The sequence below is a fragment of the Toxorhynchites rutilus genome, chromosome 3, assembly GCF_029784135.1.
Source record: "Toxorhynchites rutilus septentrionalis strain SRP chromosome 3, ASM2978413v1, whole genome shotgun sequence".
NCBI classification, from domain to species: Eukaryota; Metazoa; Arthropoda; class Insecta; order Diptera; family Culicidae; genus Toxorhynchites; species Toxorhynchites rutilus.
The window spans coordinates 11,172,212-11,194,854 of record NC_073746.1 but is presented as its reverse complement, the minus strand read 5'-3'; the positions used below and the strand labels follow the sequence as shown (position 1 = coordinate 11,194,854).

The window sequence follows — 22,643 nt, the reverse complement described above, 5'->3', positions numbered from 1 at the left end:
GCTCTATTTTACTATTATAGAAATCGAGCAATTCGATAGCACCGAGCGAGTGATAGCCAACGATGCAAGTGTCAGAACTTTTCGAGTTGTGTGGTTCGCTTGTTGCATATCTTCAGAGAATTATTTTGTTTTGTTTTGCATCCCTAACATTTTCCTTTGGGAAACATTTCAGAAACGCTTAAACATATGCAATTTTCATTACATGTTCGTTTGTTTTGATCAGCATTTGTTTACAGTGCTGCCAGAATATTGTAGACAAGGTAAGTGTTCAATCCAGCATTATTTATATTAATCATGATATAATTTACAATGCAGAACTTACTTCCAGCGCAAATTTCAGTGGCTGAAAATGAGTGGACAGACAAATCACCACCAGTTTGAACGACTCGTTGAACCAATGAAAGCGAATGTAAACATTACTCGAGATTTTTGTGGAGGCAGTTCAAATAGAATCCCGGTTAAGGAACAGTGGGAGGAATTCAGTGAGGAGCTTAATGCACTGAGACCATCAATGCGTCTTGGTTCAGAATGGCAGAAAGTAAGTGTTTCTTCTACGATACATACAACTTCATAAGTAAATGTTACCATATTCTTTGAATTACTATCAACCGAATTTCCTACCTAAAATTGCTTATTCCTGCCATCGTACATTAGTACGTGTTACTTTTGTCAACAATCTTCTTTTTTATAGCTATACTATACCAAACAGCTAAAGCTGAACTGTCTTGCAAAACAATAATGATGTTTTTTAAATTACAGATTTGGATTGGCATGAGGTGAAAGGTAAAGAAAACACTAGCACACAACGAACGAGAATTCAGGGCCACAGGTGGTGGCCCAATACAATAAAGCGATTGACGCCGCTATAACAAGAAATCGACGCTAAAAGAGAATTACATGCAAAAAAAAAATTGTCTTGCTAAAAAAAGTAGAATTCATGCGTGACTCCTTACGGAATTCCATAGATTGCAGTTGTGAAAATACATGAAAAAGTTCATTTTCTAATGATATTTTTTTTTGTAAAGCAAATTGTTCCATGATGTCGTTTTTATTATGCATGCATTTACGTCTATTAAGCTTCATTCGTTGAGGGAATATCAGTTTTCTTCAAAACATAACCATATTAACACTTTTGGAAATATAGATATTTATAATTTTCATAGCAGAAAATATTTGGCATCCTTTCTATAGTGCTTTGCGAAACATTTCAAGCTCGTTTCAAAATATTTTAGCACCGCCACTGACATTCAAGCAGAGTAACGAATCGAGCTGTTTTCCTCGAACTCTATAATTCAAGATTTTACTCGGTGTGATAGTGATAGTGATTGTATCGAATCCTCGATTCGGTTTTTTTTTCATATCTTAAATATGACCTATTTCAAGGGCCAACGTTAAAGTGGAAGTTAATTGGCTAGTACGAGTACAATGAAGTGAAAATCGTTATTTTGGTTGATTTTAGCTGAATATTCTACAGGAATTGTTTAAAGTTTTATCACAGCGAAATTAAAAAAAAAATAGAAGTTGGGTGAGAGAGCTTCAATTTAATTGATGGAAATATTCATGTTTATTGTATATTTTTTGGATAAATCTAAGAACAACACTTTGAAACCACAAACATTGCATTTTTTCACTTCTAAAATGTTACTTGAATCCACTAATTTGTAAGTTTCCCTTCACAGTATCCTGTATAAAATTTTCTTGTCTTTCAAATGGAAGTAACAGAATTGTCCTACGTACCCTTTTTGTTGAATTAGAGCCAGTTTAAGGCAAACAGAGCCCAAAACAGAGAAAAAGCACAATAACTCTATCATTGTTGGAATTCGAGCATATGCGTAGAGGGATTTTTAGCATCAAATATGATCTTCTATCACATTCTTTTCATAATTCGAAATTTTTAAATGAGAAAGGTATTTTATTACTTTAAGGGGATGAATAAAAAAATTAATTTGCGGTTGTATTAAATTTGGGTATGGGTGTCGTACTGGTCGGATTTTTTTTCCTTTCCTTTTATTTTTATTATCCGTTGAATATGAGAAACTTTTGTCATTGACGCAATAAATGTGCAATTAATACCAGCAATGTGTATCCGAAAATATCAGCACTTTTCACTTTGAACAAACAAAGATTTTTGACGTGGGACTACGTCTAACCGGAGAATATGGGGGGTAAAATGAAAATCTAAACACAGAACATGCAGGAAAAAATGAAAGATTCCGAATGCTTATAACTCGAACATTTCTTACTGGATCGGAACGATGTTTGCATCAATTGATAGGGAACATTTCTACGCTTCTATCGCAATTAATAAAATGTAATTTTTCATTAGATAAACAATTGAATAACTGTAAAATGTTAAGCGTTATCCAAACGCCCTAACTACCTCGTTTTGATTGGCCCGATTTACGATTTCCCCAACACAGCCATCATAATCAAGCAACCTTGGGGAAATCGGCATTGCAAATACATGGAGGTATGGGGACTTTTGTTCTCACCGAAATGTGTTCCCTAACACAGACTTCAAAATCACACAGTGTTGGAGAAATCGACATTGCAAATACATAAAAGTCGCGGGTATTTTTGATCCGACTGAACTTTGTTTCTCTAACACAGACTTCAAATCCATAAAGCGTGGGGAAATTGGCAATGCAAATACATGAAAGTCGGGGTATTTTTGATCCGACTGAAATGAGTAAATAAGTTTCCGTAACACAGACTTTAAATCCATGGAGCGTGAGGGAATTGGCATTGCAAATACATGCAAGTCGGAGGCTTTTTTGTTCCGACTGAAATGTGTTTCCCCAACACAGACTTCACAACCAAGGTGTCTGAGGAAATGGGCTTTGCAAATAAATGCAAACTGCGAGTACTTTTGTACTCGCTTGTCTTTGTGCAGACTATAATATTGTTGGTTCATACAAGGGGTGCTTCTGCACCCGTATGTTTTTTTTGCACTCCTAAAAGTGTTTTCCCAACACAGATTACAAAAGCGGGTACGAACACAACGCTTTGGCTTGGTTGTTCAAGATTGTATTGAAGAATATGCCTTCATATCTTCTGCTCACTGAATTTTTACGCATACCATTTGACGATAAGGCAAAATTTTGATAACCATTTGCTGCGATAACGCCTATTGATTGAACAATATGCGTTCGACGTACATGTCAAAATCGAAACTGAGTGCCTGAAGTTCATCAAATCAAGCAAATTCGCGGTTCGAGAAGTACGTACACTTGAGAGATGCAAATTTCAGAGGGAAATGTAAAATAAAATAATCGTTTGATAATTCTTCCGTTCACATATTTTGTCCAAATATACACCAAACGTAAAAGGACTATCGTTAAATTTACTTGTTATGAAGAACATAATCTATCACAATGCATGAAACATGGCATTTATTCAGTCTCTTTACTCACAAAGCAAATATATTGAATTCAATTGAATTCGGAAATCGTTCCAATCAATCAACAATTTAATCAATACAAATAAATGATTACTAAGCTAAGGTAGTCCCACGTAAACCTTGCGGTTATATCATAGATATAACCCATCCATTTTTTATATCACGCTATTCAGATGACATAAGACACTTATGCAAACAATTATTCTGCTCTTTAAAACAACTACTTCAACATAATTTCTGCGTATCCGAAATGATCAGAAATTTTCATATTAGATAAACAAAGATTTGTCGCTTGAGAGAGTTAAGCGATTATTCAAATAACGTGAGACATTTATGCAAACAGTAGTTCTGAAACTTATGAACAATCTTTTCCATCACCCCACAGTGTTACAATGGCTAAATTCTGATGTTATGATGTTTGTCCCACATTCCTACGCATTCAACGCACTGTACATTTTCTTGTATGGGTGACTACTTTTTTTGATACTAATTGCCGTTATCTATCACTAATATAAACTAGTATTGATTCACTAGACATCAAGCCTCGTTTAGGAAAAGCATAACCTGATACTTGGTTGAGTAAAATATAAGATTAGCATGGTTTTTTGCTGTGGTGGTTGAGAGCAGACAAACGACCACAAAGAGTTAATAATTTTTGTAGCAAAAAATATCGAGAAACCATTGCGCTGCACGATAGAAAATACATTTTGACATGGTGAGGTACTTTTATTGAGAGTGATTACATGACCAATAATATTAGAGGCCCTCTCGTTCAATTCGCATTAAAATTTTGAAAAAAAAAATGACCAAAAAAACTATACAAAACATGAAATACCCTGACGAAATAAAATATTTGAAATGAAAATTCAAAAATATATTTTCTTTTCGTAAAAACCCCTTGGATTTGTTGTTATTTTTAAACTTATCTTATTTTTTTATTATGGTCTGAAGTGCCTTACAAAAAAACTGCGTAAATTCCGAAATCCCCGTAAAAAACCGCGTAAATTCCGAAATCCGCATAAAAATAAACCGCGTAAATCCCAAAAACCGCGTAAAATAAAACCGAGATACAGTTTTTCCATAACGCAATTCCACGCAAAATTAAGGACATATCCATATCCATTAACATTTTTTGTTCGACAGAATCAATAATGGAAAAATAAAAATGAAAAATCAAATCACATCACATTACATAATTAATTCTTAAAAAAAGTTGATATTTGAAAAATGCACTGCAAATTGACTCAATGTCAATTTAGAAATTGAAATTGTTTTTTGCTTACTCAAATTTCTCCCCCACTAAAAATATGATCAATATTTTGACTGTGACTTCGAACTTTCACACAGGAAATATCAAGACAATGAATGGTTTTAGAGTTTTTTTTCGAATCTGTTAAATTTCAATTTTTTTTCCAAAGAAATATTTTTATTTCTGACTGTATGTTATTCGTAAAGTTCCCTTCAACTCGTTTTTGGATTGGATGGATTGTGGACAACAATTTTAAAAAGATTGTTCAATCTAAAACTAATACGCCCTTTTTTTCAAAAATCACTCTTAAGTTCAAATAATTCCACTCGTGGAAAATACTAAAAAATACTAAAATAGTCAAGTGTGGATAGAACGTTTCATTGGAATCGGAGCCAATTGAATCAGTCTATCAGTCAGTTTGGAAATATTCCGTATTTCAATTGAATTTTTCTTCGAAATTTCGCAGAATTTTTAATGACTGGTGGAAATATAACCATAATTCTTATCTGAGTCGAGATTAAATTTTAGTCGATTTGGATTAGTTGTCTACTTTAATCTTTAGTTACTCTAATCATATTAATTATCTGAACCTTTATTCTTCTAGTTTATCTAGTTTATTTAGTTTACCTAGAGTTCTCACATCCCTAATGAAAATTAGAGCTCATCACGTTCCAAATTTCTTAGTTTGAAATAATATTTAGAAAGTTTAAAAGTTTTAAATGAAATTAATTTGTCACTTTTTCTTCAACCAGAGTCACTTTCGATTCATAGATTTGCCTCACGGGGAGTGGTGAAATCGTTACACATACTGTGACATTGATTCTTTTGATACGCTTTGCTTCGAGATTTCATTGCAACTGCTCGAATCTGCATTATCCATTATAATCGTCAAAGTGTTTTATTTCGCATGCGAAAGTTTCACTCGTTTTATTCCACCAAAATGGATTTACCTTCGACAATAGCAAGCAAAAAAACAGAAGCATAGCAGTCACGATTACCACTGCCACTGCCACTGGTCTATCGCGTCCCCTTGTAGAGGAGATGTGTCTAAAACGCGCCTGCCGGGCAATTTGGTCCGCCTGATTTCCTCGTAAACCATGCTTTACAATGCTTTAAAAAGAAAGAAAAAAAAAATTTCTTTGGATTTTCGATGTAATTTTCTACATCATTTCTGTAAGGTTTTTGTTGCTTGAAAACGATTCAGAGGCGATAACTGTGGGTCATATTTATTGAGTCGAGTTCCCAGTGAATATCTTAGATGAAAATGGTAAGAAAGGATTCATTTCCTTCTCAATTTGATATTTTCCGCATAAGCTTACCATCGGGCAGTATGGCATACCCTCGATCGGGGCAATTTGCTCGCTCTCGGCCGGATAACATTCTCAAGAGAGAAATAGCTTGTATGCGAGGAATGCCAGATAATTTTTTCAAATATCTCTGCATGACACGAATAAATGTCTTCAAATGTAATAATAACGAACAAAAATGAGCAAACCATCACGATATTTCTAAATCATGTTCGATAAATCACACAAACAATTGTTTTCACATACTTTGAAATGACATCAGTATGTTTTCACAAAATTAAATGTCTTAAATGACAACGAAAACATGTCTTCACATCTGGCATCTATATTATGTGCTCAGAGAATGCAGGAAAACAAGAGCGTGGACTGGAGAACCCAAATAATGGGAGAACACGCTCACCGGAGGAACGGTTTTTTCTCTTCGCTGGTGGGCATGAAGGGAATAGATCGATGGAATCTCTCATTCATACAAGAGAAACCTCTGAGCTTTATAGTCTCTGAGAGAGACAACTCATGGGCATATTATACTTCTGCTGGGCCATTTAACACCGTATGATTGGAAATTTAGAATTTGGGCGCCTTACAAAATAAAATTCGTAACACTTTTGTTATTTAGTAGTAATACAGAACAAGTACAGATGACTGAGGGTTAACTAATTTACGTACTGACGTAGTTACTACCTTAAATTTTGAGAGCACGGTCAAGATAAATCCATTCTCGCTTTATTGAGCATGAAAATAGAGCAGAAATATATTGAACCAGTGTGAATAAGCTGTTACTTGAAGTGCAGTAGATTCATTATTGAGATACGATTCGTCAATGAGAGTGACTTTGAAAAGGGCCATTCCACTTCGATGCTTCCGAACGACTTACCTCAGTCATTTGTTGATAAAAATAATGAAAGTTAGAAAGAAATCAGACTACAGAGGATTATTTAAATAAATTCGAATAGCGTTGTCTACTCTTCGTAAATATGCAATTTTTGATTGACTTTATGAACCGGTAGAAAGTCTCATACAATAATCAGCAAAGTTGTACCCCTAGATTTTGACGACCGAAAATATTAGAGCATAAAGTTACAGTCATATTTGATGATCTAAATGTCCGCTTATGAAGACTTCGGATTCGCCTTAGGATTTACTTAGAGATTAGAGTTTTAGAGATAAGAGACGCAGCGTACAACTCTTCATTATGATCTATATACGTAAAACATTTCAAATCATTCAAATGCTCTGATTAAAAAAAAAAACAAAAAAATATTAAACCCAATAACGATTGAGCCCGAACGAATTCATGTGATTCAGATACACAATGTACACACTAGGGTGCCAATGAAAATGGTCATCTCCAATTTCAAAAAAAATCTCCATAAAAAATGTTCACCACCTCGAAAAAACACCCTATGCCAAATATCAGCTCAATCGGACTTAAGGGAGAGTGGCGCAAAGCGATCAAAGTCTGAGTTTTTTGAAAATCGGAAAATCACCCAAAAGGGGAGTAAAGGAAATCAGGGGTTTCCGAAAAAAAAATATGCCAAATGTCTTAAAATTGCATGAAACGTCGAGATCTAGTGTCATCTCGATTTTTTTTGGTCAAAAATCGACACTCTGGGACTGGGAGTTTTTTTTCCGGAATACGAGACGAAACGTATGGTTCTGGGTACCAATAAAAAAAATAATCTCGATTTTTCATTCGAAACTTGATGCGAAATATTAATTTACACGATAATATACCCTATGCAAAATATTAGCTCATTCGAACTTCATTTATTAGTGTCACAGACGTTAAAATTTGAGTTTTTATGAAAAACTAAAAATCACCGAAAATCGGGGTTTAAAAAAAATTTGTTGGTGCCAAATACCTTAAAATTGCATTAGCCGTCGAGATTTACTGTTATCTCGAAAACAAAATTTGTCAAAAAAAATTTTTTATTGACGCTTAGTCGTTAATCCGTTTGGAGTCGACTTATGACAAAATTGTTTTTTAAGATAACTGTAAATCTCGACGTGTCATGCAATTTTAAGACATTTGGCATCAAACTTTTTTTTTGAAGACCACGATTTCCGGCGATTTTTTGGTTTTCAAAAAAAAACTCAAATTTTAACGTCTGTGACACTAATAAATGAAGTTCGAATGAGGTAATATTTTGCATAGGGTAAATTAACGTACAAATCAACATTTCGCTACAAATTCCGCATGAAAAATCGAAATAACTATTTTTATTGACACTTAACACTCCTATACTCGCGCATTGGTCTGTCAGACCGAGAAATCAATAATTCGTTTATTTCTCTTTTCTGACACTACGACTTTGCGATTCTCTCTAGCTTCGTTATTCGTTGTTCGTCATCGTTTAGCGTATCGCATGTGTTGGTACAAAGGGAACGTGTGTCACTTTTTTAACACTTTCGGTCTGACACACCGACGCGAGTATAGGAGTAACTTTTTTGGACAAGTGCCTTTTTTTATATTCTATAACATTGTTGAATGAAATGTATAAATTAATGTTAGTGCCGTGGAATATTTATTAAACATAATGCATGAGATCATTACCGGGCTATTCTTATTTGATTTCAGTCCCTTTTGTAACTGGATTGAGCGGATCCATATATTAACTATTCGTCGATATATTCGTAGTTAGATTCGTACGTTCAAAAACAAAATATAAATTTTTGACTTTCGTATAGTTTATTCGCTAAATATAGTGGTCATACATATACACACTTGTGAAAGAATTTCACTTGTGGAAGAATTGTAAACAGTAAACTATAAACTAATCGGTAGTTTATGGTAATTTTTAAACAGTTACAGTTTCGGGGATATTTTTTTATAATGGACAATATCGACAGGAAAACAAGAAAAAGAAAAGGAAGTTCCTAGAAATCCTTTTATATAATCTTTTTATACCCCATCTAAAAAAAGACATTAATTCTTAGTTTATCAAGAAAACATAGACAAAGAATATTAGAAATATGCAAATTTTATATTCCAGAACCTTTATCATCTGGTAATTATCTAGAAGATCGTTATACATTCTTCTCTTCGATAAAAGACCCGAAAAACACGCAACAACTGCATGAAATGTAAAAAAAATGTTTGTTTCGAGCATGCAGTTATGCTATGTTCTGATTCTTACTCCGATGAAACCACAATCGATTAATACGTTTTTATGTTATTGTATAGCTCTTTATACTTCCATGAATTATATTCAGTTACTAAATTTTAATTAATAACAGTGAAAAATTTCGAATTTCGTTATTTGTGTTGGAGTATCAAAAATTACTCTATTTTGAGGAGGATGAATTAGATGACTATTAAAACATAATAAAGACGAAGAAAAGATTTTTTTTTGAGTTTTTTCATTCAATCATATGCTCTTCTTCAAATAAATACCAATAAAGCCTGAAAAATACACAATGGCAACATTACAGAGAAGTTCAATTTTCGGTCTGTGACACCGTGCGCGAGTATACGTGTTACGATTTTGCACGCGAGTACAGGAGGGTTAAAACTATACGTTTCGTCTCGTACTCCGAAAAAAAAACAAGTCCCAGAGTGTCGGTTTTTGACAATTTTTTTTTCGAGATGACACTAGATCTCGACGTTCCATGAAATATCAGGACATTTCGCATCAAAAATTTTTTTTCGACAACCCCGATTTCCTCTACTCCCCCCTTGGGTGATTTATCAATTTTCAAAAAACTCAAACTTTGACTGCTTTGCGCCACTCTCCTTTAAGTCCGATTGACCTGATATTTGGCATAAGTGTTTTTTCGGGGTGGTGAACATTTTGTATAGGGTAACTTTTTGCAATTTTAGGGTCGTTTTTTTCCCATACATTCACCCTAGTGCACATCTTTGTCATGTGCTTAGGATGATATAAAGTTTCCAAAACCATTCTGAGGTTAGGATCGATGTATCGTTTCAATCAACAACGATTGATACAATTTTCGGCTTTGATTCAAAGAGATCAGATACATAATATACAATCCAAGGTTATGTTTGTAGGAAATTCTGGATTTTCGGATTGCTCTAAATCTCAGACCAATCAACAACGATTGATACAATGTTCTCGGCAATGGAACACACTCCAACATATTCAAAGAGCTCAGGGACGCAATCTACAATATTTTGTCACCCATGAAAGATGTGTCCTAGTTTTTCAAATCGTTCTTCTTAAGCCAGATCAAAAAATCAGTTGGATCAGAGATGGGACCTGTTCCAACGGGTTCATAGATTTCAGGAATTTGAGGCAATATTTATTTTCTTTTATGCAAGATGTTTTGGAATATGTTGCCCTAGATTCTCCAGATCGTTCTGAGGTTATGTTTTGAATAATGAATTAGGCCTAAATAGCGAACTTCCGTGCGAACTGGCATCTCTGCTAATGGCCTAAATGGGGGAATCGCTGTCCATCAGAATCCCCTAATCGCGCACACAGGGCAAGTAATGGGAAAGTAACGCGAGTCTGGATGCTTGATTGAAAAAAAAAGGTTTTGAGGGGGTGGCTGAGTGTCACAGAATGGATTTGCGAAATGGGTGTGCTGTTTGTATGTGATGATTTAATGAAATCCTTAATTCGATTGGAAACACTCTCCTCCGCGATGACATACACATACATCAACACACACACACACACACACACACACATGCAACATTAGCAATACTTTACATGACAACGATCGAGGGGGAACGGGAAATTAGTTCTACGGTTTTGTTTTCTACAACTGTGGGATGTCTCGCTTTTTCAGTGGGTAATCACATTTCCACCAGTGAAGGGGGTTTCGTTAAACTCCTCATTCCATGGGTGTTTTTGGTTTGTATATATTTTACTTTTGTGTTTGTTCATCTACGACATCGGCGTCGCGCTGTTTTCGCTGTCTTCGTGCGTGAAGAAACAAAACAAAGGTAGGAATAACACATGTAACACAGTTATTTTCGTTTTCTGTTCGTCACATGCTTCCTGTCGGGGTGGGAGGGGTCAATGTTAGAAGGTTGGTTCATTATTATTTTTTGGTTTCTATTGCAATCTAATTGCAGAGATGAGGGGGGGGGGTTCACTACTCACCGGCAACGAGCAGGGTTTGTCCAACACAACGAGATCGTTGTCAACATAGATTATATTGATGGGATGACTCAGAACGGGCGTCTCGTGCCTGTTTTTTTATCGTTAACGATGTTTGCAACCCCATTTTTTTTTTTTTTTTTTGGTTATGTATCAGTTCCGCGGAGTGCATTTGAACATTTTGTTTCCGTCACAATGTTGCGGTTTTTAACAGTATTTTTGTACGTTTCGGTCCCCACCGATGGCCCAGCCGGTAGTTGAGCGCGTTAATGTTTATGTTTTAACACAGCATCGTCACCACCACCGCCATCATTATCACCAGCAGCAACAACAATCAACATTTTGCGGCGTTAGGCACGTGTTTGTCAGCGGGGTGTTATGTTTCGGGGTTATCGATAAATGGTTTCGTGCGAACCAAACATCAAATGGTGGAAAAAGAAAAAAATACAAGAAAAAAAATGAATGAATGAAGAAATCAATTATAAAACGAGAGTCCTTAGAGGTCGATCAGTTTGCGTTCATTCAAAAACTTGCAGTACTCAGTCTCAGCCAGATTTACAGCATTATTTCTGTGGGATCTGCGAATCAGGTGTATGCTTTGTGTGTTTGTGTGCTTATGATGTGGTTTGGTTCGGGAGAGTTGATCGAGAGGTTAAAAACAGAGACAAGGTGATGCCGTCCGCTAGGCACACTCTGATAGTAGATAACAGTTAGCAACGAATTTCGGTGCATCCATTCTGTGTGCTTTTGCATGGTGGTACTGATTAAAAGATCACACACATAAAACCACATGTCACGGAACGCGATTTATTGGGTAGATTATATGACACTCGGTGGTCCGGGGGTTTACTTTCATGGGCACACAAAACCATACACAAAACGGCCGGACGCGCCCTGCTTTCGAGCGTCCAACCAAAACAGGATTACACAATTTGGGATAATTTGTCGGGATCAGAATGGATTTCCCCCCAACGTTACTGGAAGCACCCTCTGACGATTCGTCCCTCTTCCGGTTGGTGGGTTATGTTTTTCGTATGTAGCGATTTATTTTTTGGGGCCGCGGTGCAATATTAATGTTTTCGATCGCGAATGCATTTTATCAGCCATTTTCGCGCCGCTGCCACGAGGCCAAAGAGAAGCAGCATTTGGATGCTCGTTATAAATTCAACAGCTAATGTGTTCTTCCCGCCGCCCCTTTCGCTCCTATTGGCACTCACGTTTTGCAATGTATTCCATTTTCATTTTCGTTTTCGGGAAGGGGGGGGGGGAGGCAGAGCCAAGAGTAATGGGAGCAGTTAATAATCCGCTTTTGGATGTTTTTGCTGCTCTGTGTTCATTGTTTCAAACGGTATAATAATTTCAATGTTTCTCGCCAATTTGTAATAAATCTGCTGGCAGACAGACGTTTTCCTGCGATACTGGGGTGATGCAGAGTGTGCAAAGTGTAACGTTACGATTGGAATTTAATATTTGTTTGGCTCGATTCAACACGCTCTGCTGTTGTTTCGATATCGGTAATGCGCCAGCGAGGGGTCAGCTGGGGTCAGGGGTCAGGGGTCAGCGAAATAAGCTGGCTTCCGTAACTGAGATGCACATTTCCTATTTACTTTTTGATCAACTATTGTTGGATTTATCAGATGTTAAGTCACACTCAAAGTGATTTTCCAGTTAATCAGGATATCAACCGTTGAGGAAGGGAAATCCCATTTAAAACGAATTAAGCCGGTGAGTTGGGATTAGATGTACAATGATATAGACGAATTTCATGCCAACTCGTCTTAGGAGTTGGCAGCACCATATCAGAAAGTAGTGAAAGGTTGTGGGTGTAAAGACAAGTAAGCAACTTTGCATACTTGAAATATTCGAAAAACAATTAGACCACTTTTTGGAAAAAGCCAAATTTTTTTTCTTAAATTTTTACAAAAATTTATAACTTAAAAACGATGATACCTAAAATATTCTTGTCAAAGGATGAAATGTAGGAAATTGTTTAAATCTTCACAAAAAACTACCAAAAATATTTTAGAAAAAAATTTCGATGACAAAACAATTTTTCTCAAAAACGTTTTTTTTTTAAATTCCCAAAAATATATATATGAATAAACCTCAAACTTTCCAACAAGTCGTCCATGTATCGGAAGATGGGAAAAAGTGTTTAGAACAACAACTTTTTCATGTTTTCTTTGAAAAATATACAACTTATCCTAATTTTGTTTGAAGTCAAGATAGCTATATAGTGTATTCGACAAAGTTTTAGAACGTGTTAAAATGTAAACTTTTGTCGAAGACATCAACTTTCTATCTTTTATAGTTTTTGGAACAAAATGCGATAATTTATACAAAAAAATATTACGAATTGAAAATTAATAGCATTTTTCCAAAGAAAACATGAAAAAGTTGTTGTTCGAAAAACTTTTGTAAATGTGCCCATCGTCCGATGTATGGAAAACTTGTATTTTCTATTTCTTTCAGAATTTTGAAAGCACATGTTTTCGAGAAAAATGAATATTAATTTTCAAAATATTTTTTTTTTCAATGAAATTTTTTTCCAAAATTTTTTTGATAATTTTTAATGTAAACCAAAATAATTTCCTACATTCCATTCTTTGACTAAAATCTTATAGGTCTGATATTTTTTTGTAGGTTTTTTGTAAATTTTGAGTTTTATCAACTTTATTTTCGAAAAATATTTAAAAACTATAACATCTACAAAGAGATGGTCAGAGATGAAAGGTAGGAAATTACTTAGGTTTTCATTAAAAATTATGAAAGAATTTTTTGAAAAAAAAATCTTTGAAAAAAAAAATATTTTGAAAATTAAAATTCATTTTTCCCGAAAACACATACCTTCAAAATTGTGAAAAAATAGACGTAAATAGCCCTTAGAATTTCCAATAAGTTTTCCATACATCGGACGATGGACACATTTACATGGAAAAAGTTTTTCGAACAACAACAACTGTTTTTCTTTGAAAAAATGCTAGTAATTTTCAATTCGTAACATTTTTATGTATAAATTATCGTAATTTACATGCTCTGCTAACTTGACAAGAACATGTCAAGCGTGAGAATTCACACACAAAAATGTTACGAGCAAAACATTATTTTTTTTTCAGGAGTCTTCATACAAAAATGACTTATATTCCAAAAACTATAAAAGATAGAAAGTTGATGTCTTCGACAAAAGTTCACATTTTGATAAGATCTAAAACTGCGTCGAATACACTATATCGCTATCTTGGCTTTAAACAAAATATTTTTTGTTTTTTTTTTCAAAGAAAATATAAAAAAGTTGTTGTTAGAAAAACTTTGTAAAAGAAAACCGTGTAAAAGCGCCCATCTTCCGATGTATGGACGACTTATTGGAAATTTGTAAATGAACAATCACACAGCAGCCATTTGAAGCGTAAGAGTATTCCTTTCTTTGTTCTTCCATTGTTTAGTAGACCGAACAGGGGAGACAACTGATTTTTAGTTGAAGGAAATGACTGTCTTAATTGACGTGGAGAATGAAAATAAACCTGCTTCTTCATTCAATTCGACTACTACTCCACCTCGACATGTTCTTCGTTGCCCGCGCGTATAATCTTGTTTAAGGGGGTAGTACACTATGGAAATATAAAACGCGTTTTCTCGAAACTATGTTTTGCAAACTGTTGGGAGTTCTGTCTCCGGATCGGTCCATACGATTTTGATGAAATAGTTTTTTTTTCAGATTCTCCACTAAATTTCATCGTAGATTTTTTTTGATATTTTGAAAAATAAAATTTTGGTGAATGTTTGTCTCGATTTTTAAGGCAAAAACGTAATATGTTTACAAACAATTCCGTCAAAAATCAATATTTTGGAAAAATCCTATGATGACAGGTTGACAGGATGACAGGAAATATAACCTAGATTACCTAAAAAAACATTGTTTAAAATTGATCCACTAGAAAAACTTGTAGAACTTCCACCAGTTTACAAGGTTTTGGCTGCAAGGGTTCAACAAACCGATTGCGGCTATTCGGGGGACAGTCCAATTGACACCAACATATTTTTTGCTGTTAAGAATCGAAAATGTTTTTTCGATGCCAAATGACTTAAAATGCATGAAACGAGATCGAGATCTGGTGTCATCTCGGAAGTTATTTTTTTTCGAACTTTGCACAGATCATTTTTTTGGGCCAATAAACAAAATGTACATGGTCGGTTTTTGAAATTTGACATGACCATTTTCGCTGCCACTCTAATGTTCATAGTGTACTATCCCCTTAAATGTCCATATAAAGTGAAATGAAAACTCAATTTCTGATGCAAAAAAGTAGTCCATTGTTTACCTTCTGTGAACTCATCTACAATTTGTGAATGAGACCAAAACGAATTCAGCCTGAGAAGGGGGTCATTTCAATACACCGTGAAGTTCATTTGGCGGTGAAAAATGAAATTATCAACGACGAGGTAAAAGCAGATAACAACGAGTCCGCCCGAATGATTTTTGATTTATGTTGACAGAGAAACTGCTGGAAGAAGCACACATTTTCACATTTCCAGTTAAATTCGAATGGTTTTATAGTCCTTTGGCGATTTTTCAGTTGAATATGACTTTGCCGAGGCCTGCTCCTAACTTCCAAGACGAATTGGCAAGCAATTCGACAAAAACGAAAAAAAATGGAAAACACCATGGGACTCCATGAGCTGTTATGAATATGTTATTGTTGATGGAGTGGCAGGTGGAAAAATTAAATTGAATGGAAGATACTTATAAAAATACAGTTAACCCTCCTATAACGCGATACTGTCAGAAAACGGTTTCCATAAACTACTCGGTGGTTGTTACGGTGGATCACTCTTCATGTGTGCAGCAATCTATCAGGGACCCTGATGGTGAAACCGATGATAATAAATCGTTCTTTAACTCCTCGTGTAATGAAAAACATTAATAAGACCCAATGGCATGTATTCTGGCGATCTAACAGGAAAGCTTGGATAACTCAAGATTCATTTAAGGATTGGTTTTATAATTGTTTTATCCTGGCAGTGGAAATGTATACGATAAAAAAAATTGCATTTCGAAGTTTTATTGGTTCCTGATAACGCTGGTTGCCACAGCATAAAACTGGATCATCCAATAATTAAAATTGTTTTTATTCTTCCACGTCATTAATATAACCTTTGGACCAAGGAGTCATTCCGCTTTAAAAATGTACCACCCACTCAAACATTTCCAAACCATTTTCGACTGATTAGAAAATAGTGGAAATAAAATTGTTGCTCAAGTGTGGAATGAATTTACTATTTTAAAGTGTATTAGAACCGTGTAGTAAGTAGGTTTGTAGTAAGCCATCAGGGTGTAAGAGAATTAGTACTTGGGGAAGAAACTTTAAATGAGGATGAACTGATGGAATTAATTGATGCACTTGAGGTAGGTGCATTGGTAAAGGAAAATATGGAGAACTAATGGGTGCCAAATCTTGATTTACAAGATGTGAAAAAGGGCTAAATTTGGCTAAAGTATTAGAAGTTCATTTCATTCAAATAGTGCGCAGCGCAATGTTTAAAAGAGAGTTAAGAAATTGCTGAGCTCCCTATAGAGAGGTTTTAGTGGAGCTAGAAAAAAAGCTACAATTGAAAACCAATGTGAACATGAACCAAGTGAGGATAACATCTCACCCATTAAAAGTAGATGATTTTGGTGACTCATATCTGACAGCGAGGATGAGTGTTGAAAAATTATATAATTTTACAAGTCTTTATATAAAGAAATGATAAAAAATGAAATAAAAATAAACTAAGAAACTGTTCTTCAACAAAAAAAAAGAAACTCTTCGATTCAATAAAAATAATTTATAATTTATCTTGTCATTGGTCTTCATATAACGCGGTAGAAATTATATGATTTGTACTTGTTGGAGATCTTACGTTAGAACATAAGAAAAATTGTGAACCATATTTGAATTGTCCAACTCATATTGTCATAACTCATATTGTGAGTCAAACAATTTATAGCTAGGATAGAATTGTTCAGTTCTGATCGAAACGTTATCGAATAAACTTGTACATTTCGAAAAGGGAGGTTTCAATAAAAGATTTGGACTTCGACGCATTGACGCTCAGTATTAGATCCCGAAAAGGACTTTGTTCATCATCGCAACGAATTCCACCGTATTATCGCCCGTGTCCGCCAACAGTCGTCCAGGTTCGCCGTAACAGTACTAATTTTTGGAGCAAGTGCAGGGATACCGAACCTCACGAGACATCAAAGTTTCCAAATGTTTTTAGATTTCAGAAAATCATTTTCCGTTACCTGTAATCTAAAAAAGGCGTGCCAAACAAAATAACCATGATACCGTTAGAAACTATGATGGTTTGATCTGGTTTTCCATATGTTCACATATTCTTAGAAATCGTCTAACATGTCTTCACATCTGGCAATACTGATACTAAACGTAAAATTCTGCTTTTGGAATGGAGGGGGAAAGCGAGTGGGAGTAGAATTAAAAAAGCTTTGAAGTAACTCGTAACTCGCCTCACACAGGACACCACCTGTCATGATGTGTTCACTCGGTGTGAATAACTGCACTACAGTAACTGACTTGGTCGACTTGAGTGCTAACTCGCAACGTCTAAACTAGGCATGCAAATGAAAGGTACTAGATAAAAGATAATATATCAAAATTATAAGATAAATAATTTTTTCAAACAATTTCGTTGCTTTTGTTTGAAAAGCTCATTCGTCTTATAAGTTTGATATGTTGTTTTTTTTTGAGTCTGAACTGAGTTCAAAGATAGTGGTTTTCGATGAAATACAGGGTGGGCCATTTAAAGTGGAAGCATCTGGCAACCCCATAACTTTTGACAGAGATGTCAGATTAACAAATGTCATACCGCGTTGGAAGCGTCATTTCAGTACAATTTTAACCATGGGACAATACACACCTAAACAACGCGCTGAAATTGTTCAGCTGTACATTCAAAATAACGTGGCTTTTGGCAAAAAATCATAATGTCTGATGAGGCGCATTTCAACTTGAATGGAGGAGTGAATAAACAAAATTGTCGGTTTTATGCTACTGAAAACCCTCAATTCATCGAAACGCAACCTCTTTACGACCAAAAAGTTACTGTGTGGTGTGGCATTTATACCGATAAAGTCATCGGCCCGGACTTCTTTGAAAACGAAAATGGAACAACGGTAACCGTGAATGGGGAGCGTTATCGGACAATGATAACCGATTTTTTATTGCCATTTGTTCGTGAAAATGAATTGGACAATTACTGGTTCCAACAGGACGGCGCTACATGCCATACAGCGGCTGCCACGACCAAATTATTGCGCGAAATGTTCCCCGGAAGATTAATATCGAAAAACGGCGATTATGACTGGCCACCGAGATCACCTGATTTGACGCCTCCTGACTTTTTTTTATGGGGATATTTAAAATCCAAGGTATACACTGGTAAACCAAGGACCCTGGCTGCGCTGAAAGACAATATCCGACAAGAAATTGCTGCCATATCGGCCGAAACATTGGGCAAAGTGATGGGAAATGCCGAAAAAAGGGCACATTTTGCAGTCAAGGCCAGAGGCGGTCATTTACGAGATATCATAATCAAAAAGTAGTTAGACCAAATCTCCTTGAACCAAAATAAATGAATTTCAAAAAAAAAATTTAAAATTCCGCTTCTTTACTTTGCTATTGAAAAAACAAATCCTTCCACTTTAAATGGCCCACCCTGTATAAACATTTTGTTTGGATAGAAAATATGAAATCGATCGTTCTAAAAATAGTGAGAAGCTTAGGACAGCATTTGGGAATGTTTCCGAAGCAGAAGCTACAATTCTTAAACTACCTATTTCATCATCCAACAGATCTTTAAAGCTAACAGTCTTTCCAACGTTGTACCGATTACATCATTTTAATTTTCATCAACATTTCTAGAGTAAAATTCTCCCTAATTGTATTTTGAAAGGTAAATTTATAGACATGCGAGAACAAGTACAGCTCGGAAGATTGAAATTTGACGAAAATCTGGCCCATTGTTTAGTATGTCATCCTAGAATTTGTAGCAAAACATGAATTTTATAAATGGAGAATATTTTGTGAAAGCCCCCGAAAACAAAAAATGGAATACATGTAATAAATTAAGCACTTCAGCAGTCGCTATAACGATTCCGCAAGAATTGTAAAAGAATTTGTGAAAACAAAAAAAATCCTCCTTCACCCAACGCATCGCTTCCCATCGTCACTGTCGATCCTCAGAACCAGAGGCCTGAGGAGGAAATCTTCTCAAACGAACGCCACACCACAAATCCCGCTGGTGGGTGTTTCTGTTCAACGTTTGTTGTGGTCACGGGTACAGGCGTGTGTGAGTGCACCCCGCTTTTATTTGGCATTGAAAAACGAAACAGATCAGCTAGCCAAATAAACACACACCCATATAAATACACACATTTGGGCGGAGGAACAAAATAAAATTAATCGAGGAACTCAAGCAAGTAGGCAAACAAACAATCGAACGAACGCTGCTCGCACACGCGGAGTAGAAGATGAGCACAGTACATTTCATCTTAATGGTTAATGACATATGGATGGTAACACTGGTTCCCATCATCCGCTTTTTGGGTAATGGAGTAATAATCAGCAGCAGCAGCAAAGTGGGGAAGGCGATCGGTTAGTAAACATGGGAAGCAGTCGAAAAGGTCAGGTAAAAATCTCGTATGATTAGGATTATACAGAGTGAAAGGAAAGAGGAAACAAACGAACAAACAAACAGAGGTAACAGGTAATAGAGGCAGAGAACGAAAATAAATAACGTGAAAGTAGAATAACACTAATGGCGGTCATTTAAGCCACTTACTGGTATAGATGCCGGTTTATTCACAACCACAATATCGTCGTCCATGTGCACTATTGTGATTGGTTGACTAGTAACTGGAACTTCATGTCTGGAAAATACAACACTCATATGTAGATGAAATTGGGCATTTGGAACGGTTTGTCGGTTTTTATCAACTTCATTGCACTAGTTGGGGCGTGTTTTGGTTTTTTTTTTATTATTATATCGGACTACGCGTAACGAAAACGGAAATGGTAAAACAATGAAATAATGAAAAACAGGTGGGGACGGATGGTTACTGTTCACGAGCTGTGAATGTTTACGTCGCTGTCGATTAGTATTTTGGTGATTGTTTGGAGAATGAATGGTTATGTCAAAGGATAAACACACCGGATGAAGGATAGATTGTATGGGAAGACTGAATGGGCAAATTGTGGGACCGTTTGATCTGTTTTCAGTGTAAATTTTACTCTCAGAATGCGTGAGGTTCGGCAATATGGTTTTCATCGGTTTGACACCATTACAACGCCAAATTTGCTTAGTTAATTTTGAGCAGGCATTCATGTGACATTGTATGATGGTAAAATACATTATAATCAACAGAAAAACGAAATTATAAACATTAGATACGAGAAAAACTGTTAATCTATGTTGGAAAACACCATGCGTTTCCATTGTATTGATACTGTGAAACGATTTCTGCTGAGGAATGAATCATTGTTACGAAGTCAAACCCGAAAATCATATTACGGAAAAAACGCATTTGAGCCTGCTGCAATTATGTTTACGATTTATTCTTGCAATATGTACATTTGTAAAAAAACGAACAAAACTCTGATTCTTCAAATATAATCCGTATGATTTTTTTGATCAATTATTTTTAATACGGGAAGCAAGTTTTTCATCGAAGTGAAAAGCACACGGGATTGTGCATTGAAAGTGGTATGTTTTGAGACGTCCAAGTCTTTTTATCGCGTGTGCGGATAGTAAAATAGGGAACACTATCATGGGACAAATATGGCAAGGAAGCAGGTTTGATGGTTACATAAAAGAGAGAAAGTAACGAAGCAAAGATAGACATGAGAGGGTATGTGTGCGTGTTTGATTCAGTTCTTCGAGTCAAATGTTAAGCTATGATTTATTCGCTGACAGAGAGGCTTGAAATTTATGTACACGAGAGTAGCTGTTTGAGTATGTCGTAACCTAGTTTGGGTTTTAATGTGAACTTGGGTATCGTTTTTTTTTTCGTTTCAGTTTTGACTGAGTCTACAATTTAGAGTCCTAAGAGCTTTTTTTACATAGTTGGTTTGTTCAGTCGCGGCTGGTTTCTTTATATTTACGCGGTTTCTATAAACTACTGAAAAGTGTGACAATAAAAACAAAGTTTAACCGAAACAGGCGGCAAGGCGTGAACTCTATTTACCTGTGTACGATGTTCGCCAGGAGATCGTTGTGCTTTAACCTATAGTCTATTGGCACTTTCTCGTAGTTGACGGTGAGTGTACCGGCGTTTATGCACCGCTCGTACTCCTCGGCCGGATGGGCGCGAAACTCGCGGGCAAACACGTCCAGAATTTTCTCGCCGACCCAGCGGCCTTTGGTGAACGTGGTGAACGTGAAATAGTAGGGGTACACCTTCCGGAGACCTGTGGATAATTAATAATCAAATATTCTTTCTGGAGTTCAGTTACGGAACGTAACCACACCAACATTTGGACATTCACATACGAAAGTGGAAATGAATAAAACATTTGCCATGAGTAGCATTTACCGTTTTCGATGTAATAGGACGTTTCGTGGTACCGCTCATCCGTGAAGCCGGGCCGTTTGGCTTTCAGTGCTTTGGTTTCCAGCTTAGCCTGGAATGGAACAACGAGAAAAAGAAAAAAACATAAGCGGGTGTGAAGAATAGCTACCGAATCCGAACAATGAACTGAAGGTGAAAACAGAGTCAGCCCGGGCCTCCGAAACGAGATTTATTGGCGATTATTATTCTTTATGGCGAGTGACCAAGGTCAGAATTTATTTTTTTATTTATTTATTTTATTTATTTAATCGTTATCAACAGGCGGAATTTCGCCCCAATGATATTAATGAAATCTACGTATTTGTTAAAAAATTTTTTGCCGAACCGCATTCCTTGAGTAGTGGAAGTCGAAGTCAGAAGCTACTCTGTTGAACAGACGCTGAAGACCCAATATGGCTGAGTTGTATCCATGATTGGTACGACGAAAAGGAACTCGGAGGAAAGCGTGGTCACGTAAAGTTCGAGGTTGAACCAGAAGGTTGATGTTCTCCAGAATAACTGGGCATTCTGTCCTAGCCAATAGCACATCATATACAAATAAGGCGCGGTTCACATCCCTTCGCACGTGCAACGTGTCAAGAGCCATTAGTTGGCACCGGCTTTCATAGCTAGGTAGCTGATGGGGGTTACTCCAGGGTAATCGTCTTAAGGCGAACCGGACAAATCGCTTTTGTACAGCTTCGATTCTGTTGACTCCGTTCAGATAGTGCGGATTCCAAATTACTGAACAGTATTCCAGACTTGAACGAACTAGAGCGCTGAACATAGATTTGAGGCAGTGTACATCGGTGAAATCCCTCGCAGTGCGCATGATGAATCCAAGACTACGGGAAGCTTTTCCAACCACGTAGTTGACGTGAGTTTTGAAATCCAGTTCACAGTCTAAATACACTCCTAGATCCTTCACGCAGTCAAGTTTAGTTAGAGGAGCATCGTCGAGAGAATAGTTGTAGCGAATAGGATCTTTCCTTCTTGTGAAAGTAATCGTGGAACA

The 22,643-nt window shown here is 36.1% G+C and overlaps 1 protein-coding gene across 4 annotated transcripts in view; it reads right to left on the bottom strand.

Moving 5' to 3' along the window:
* Positions 1–22,643, bottom strand: part of LOC129780217 (pseudouridylate synthase RPUSD2-like) — a 619,255-nt gene that overhangs the window by 68,933 nt on the left and 527,679 nt on the right. For 3 of the 4 annotated variants that reach the window (XM_055788249.1, XM_055788247.1, XM_055788246.1), the window contains 3 exons: positions 21,614–21,701; positions 21,266–21,488; positions 19,864–19,951 (listed from right to left, as the gene is read on the bottom strand). In XM_055788249.1, the coding sequence (XP_055644224.1) occupies positions 19,864–19,951; positions 21,266–21,488; positions 21,614–21,701 (399 nt within the window). Of the gene's footprint in view, positions 1–11,025; positions 11,114–19,863; positions 19,952–21,265; positions 21,489–21,613; positions 21,702–22,643 lie in introns of all 4 variants that reach the window. The other variant, XM_055788248.1, reaches the window with a different exon arrangement.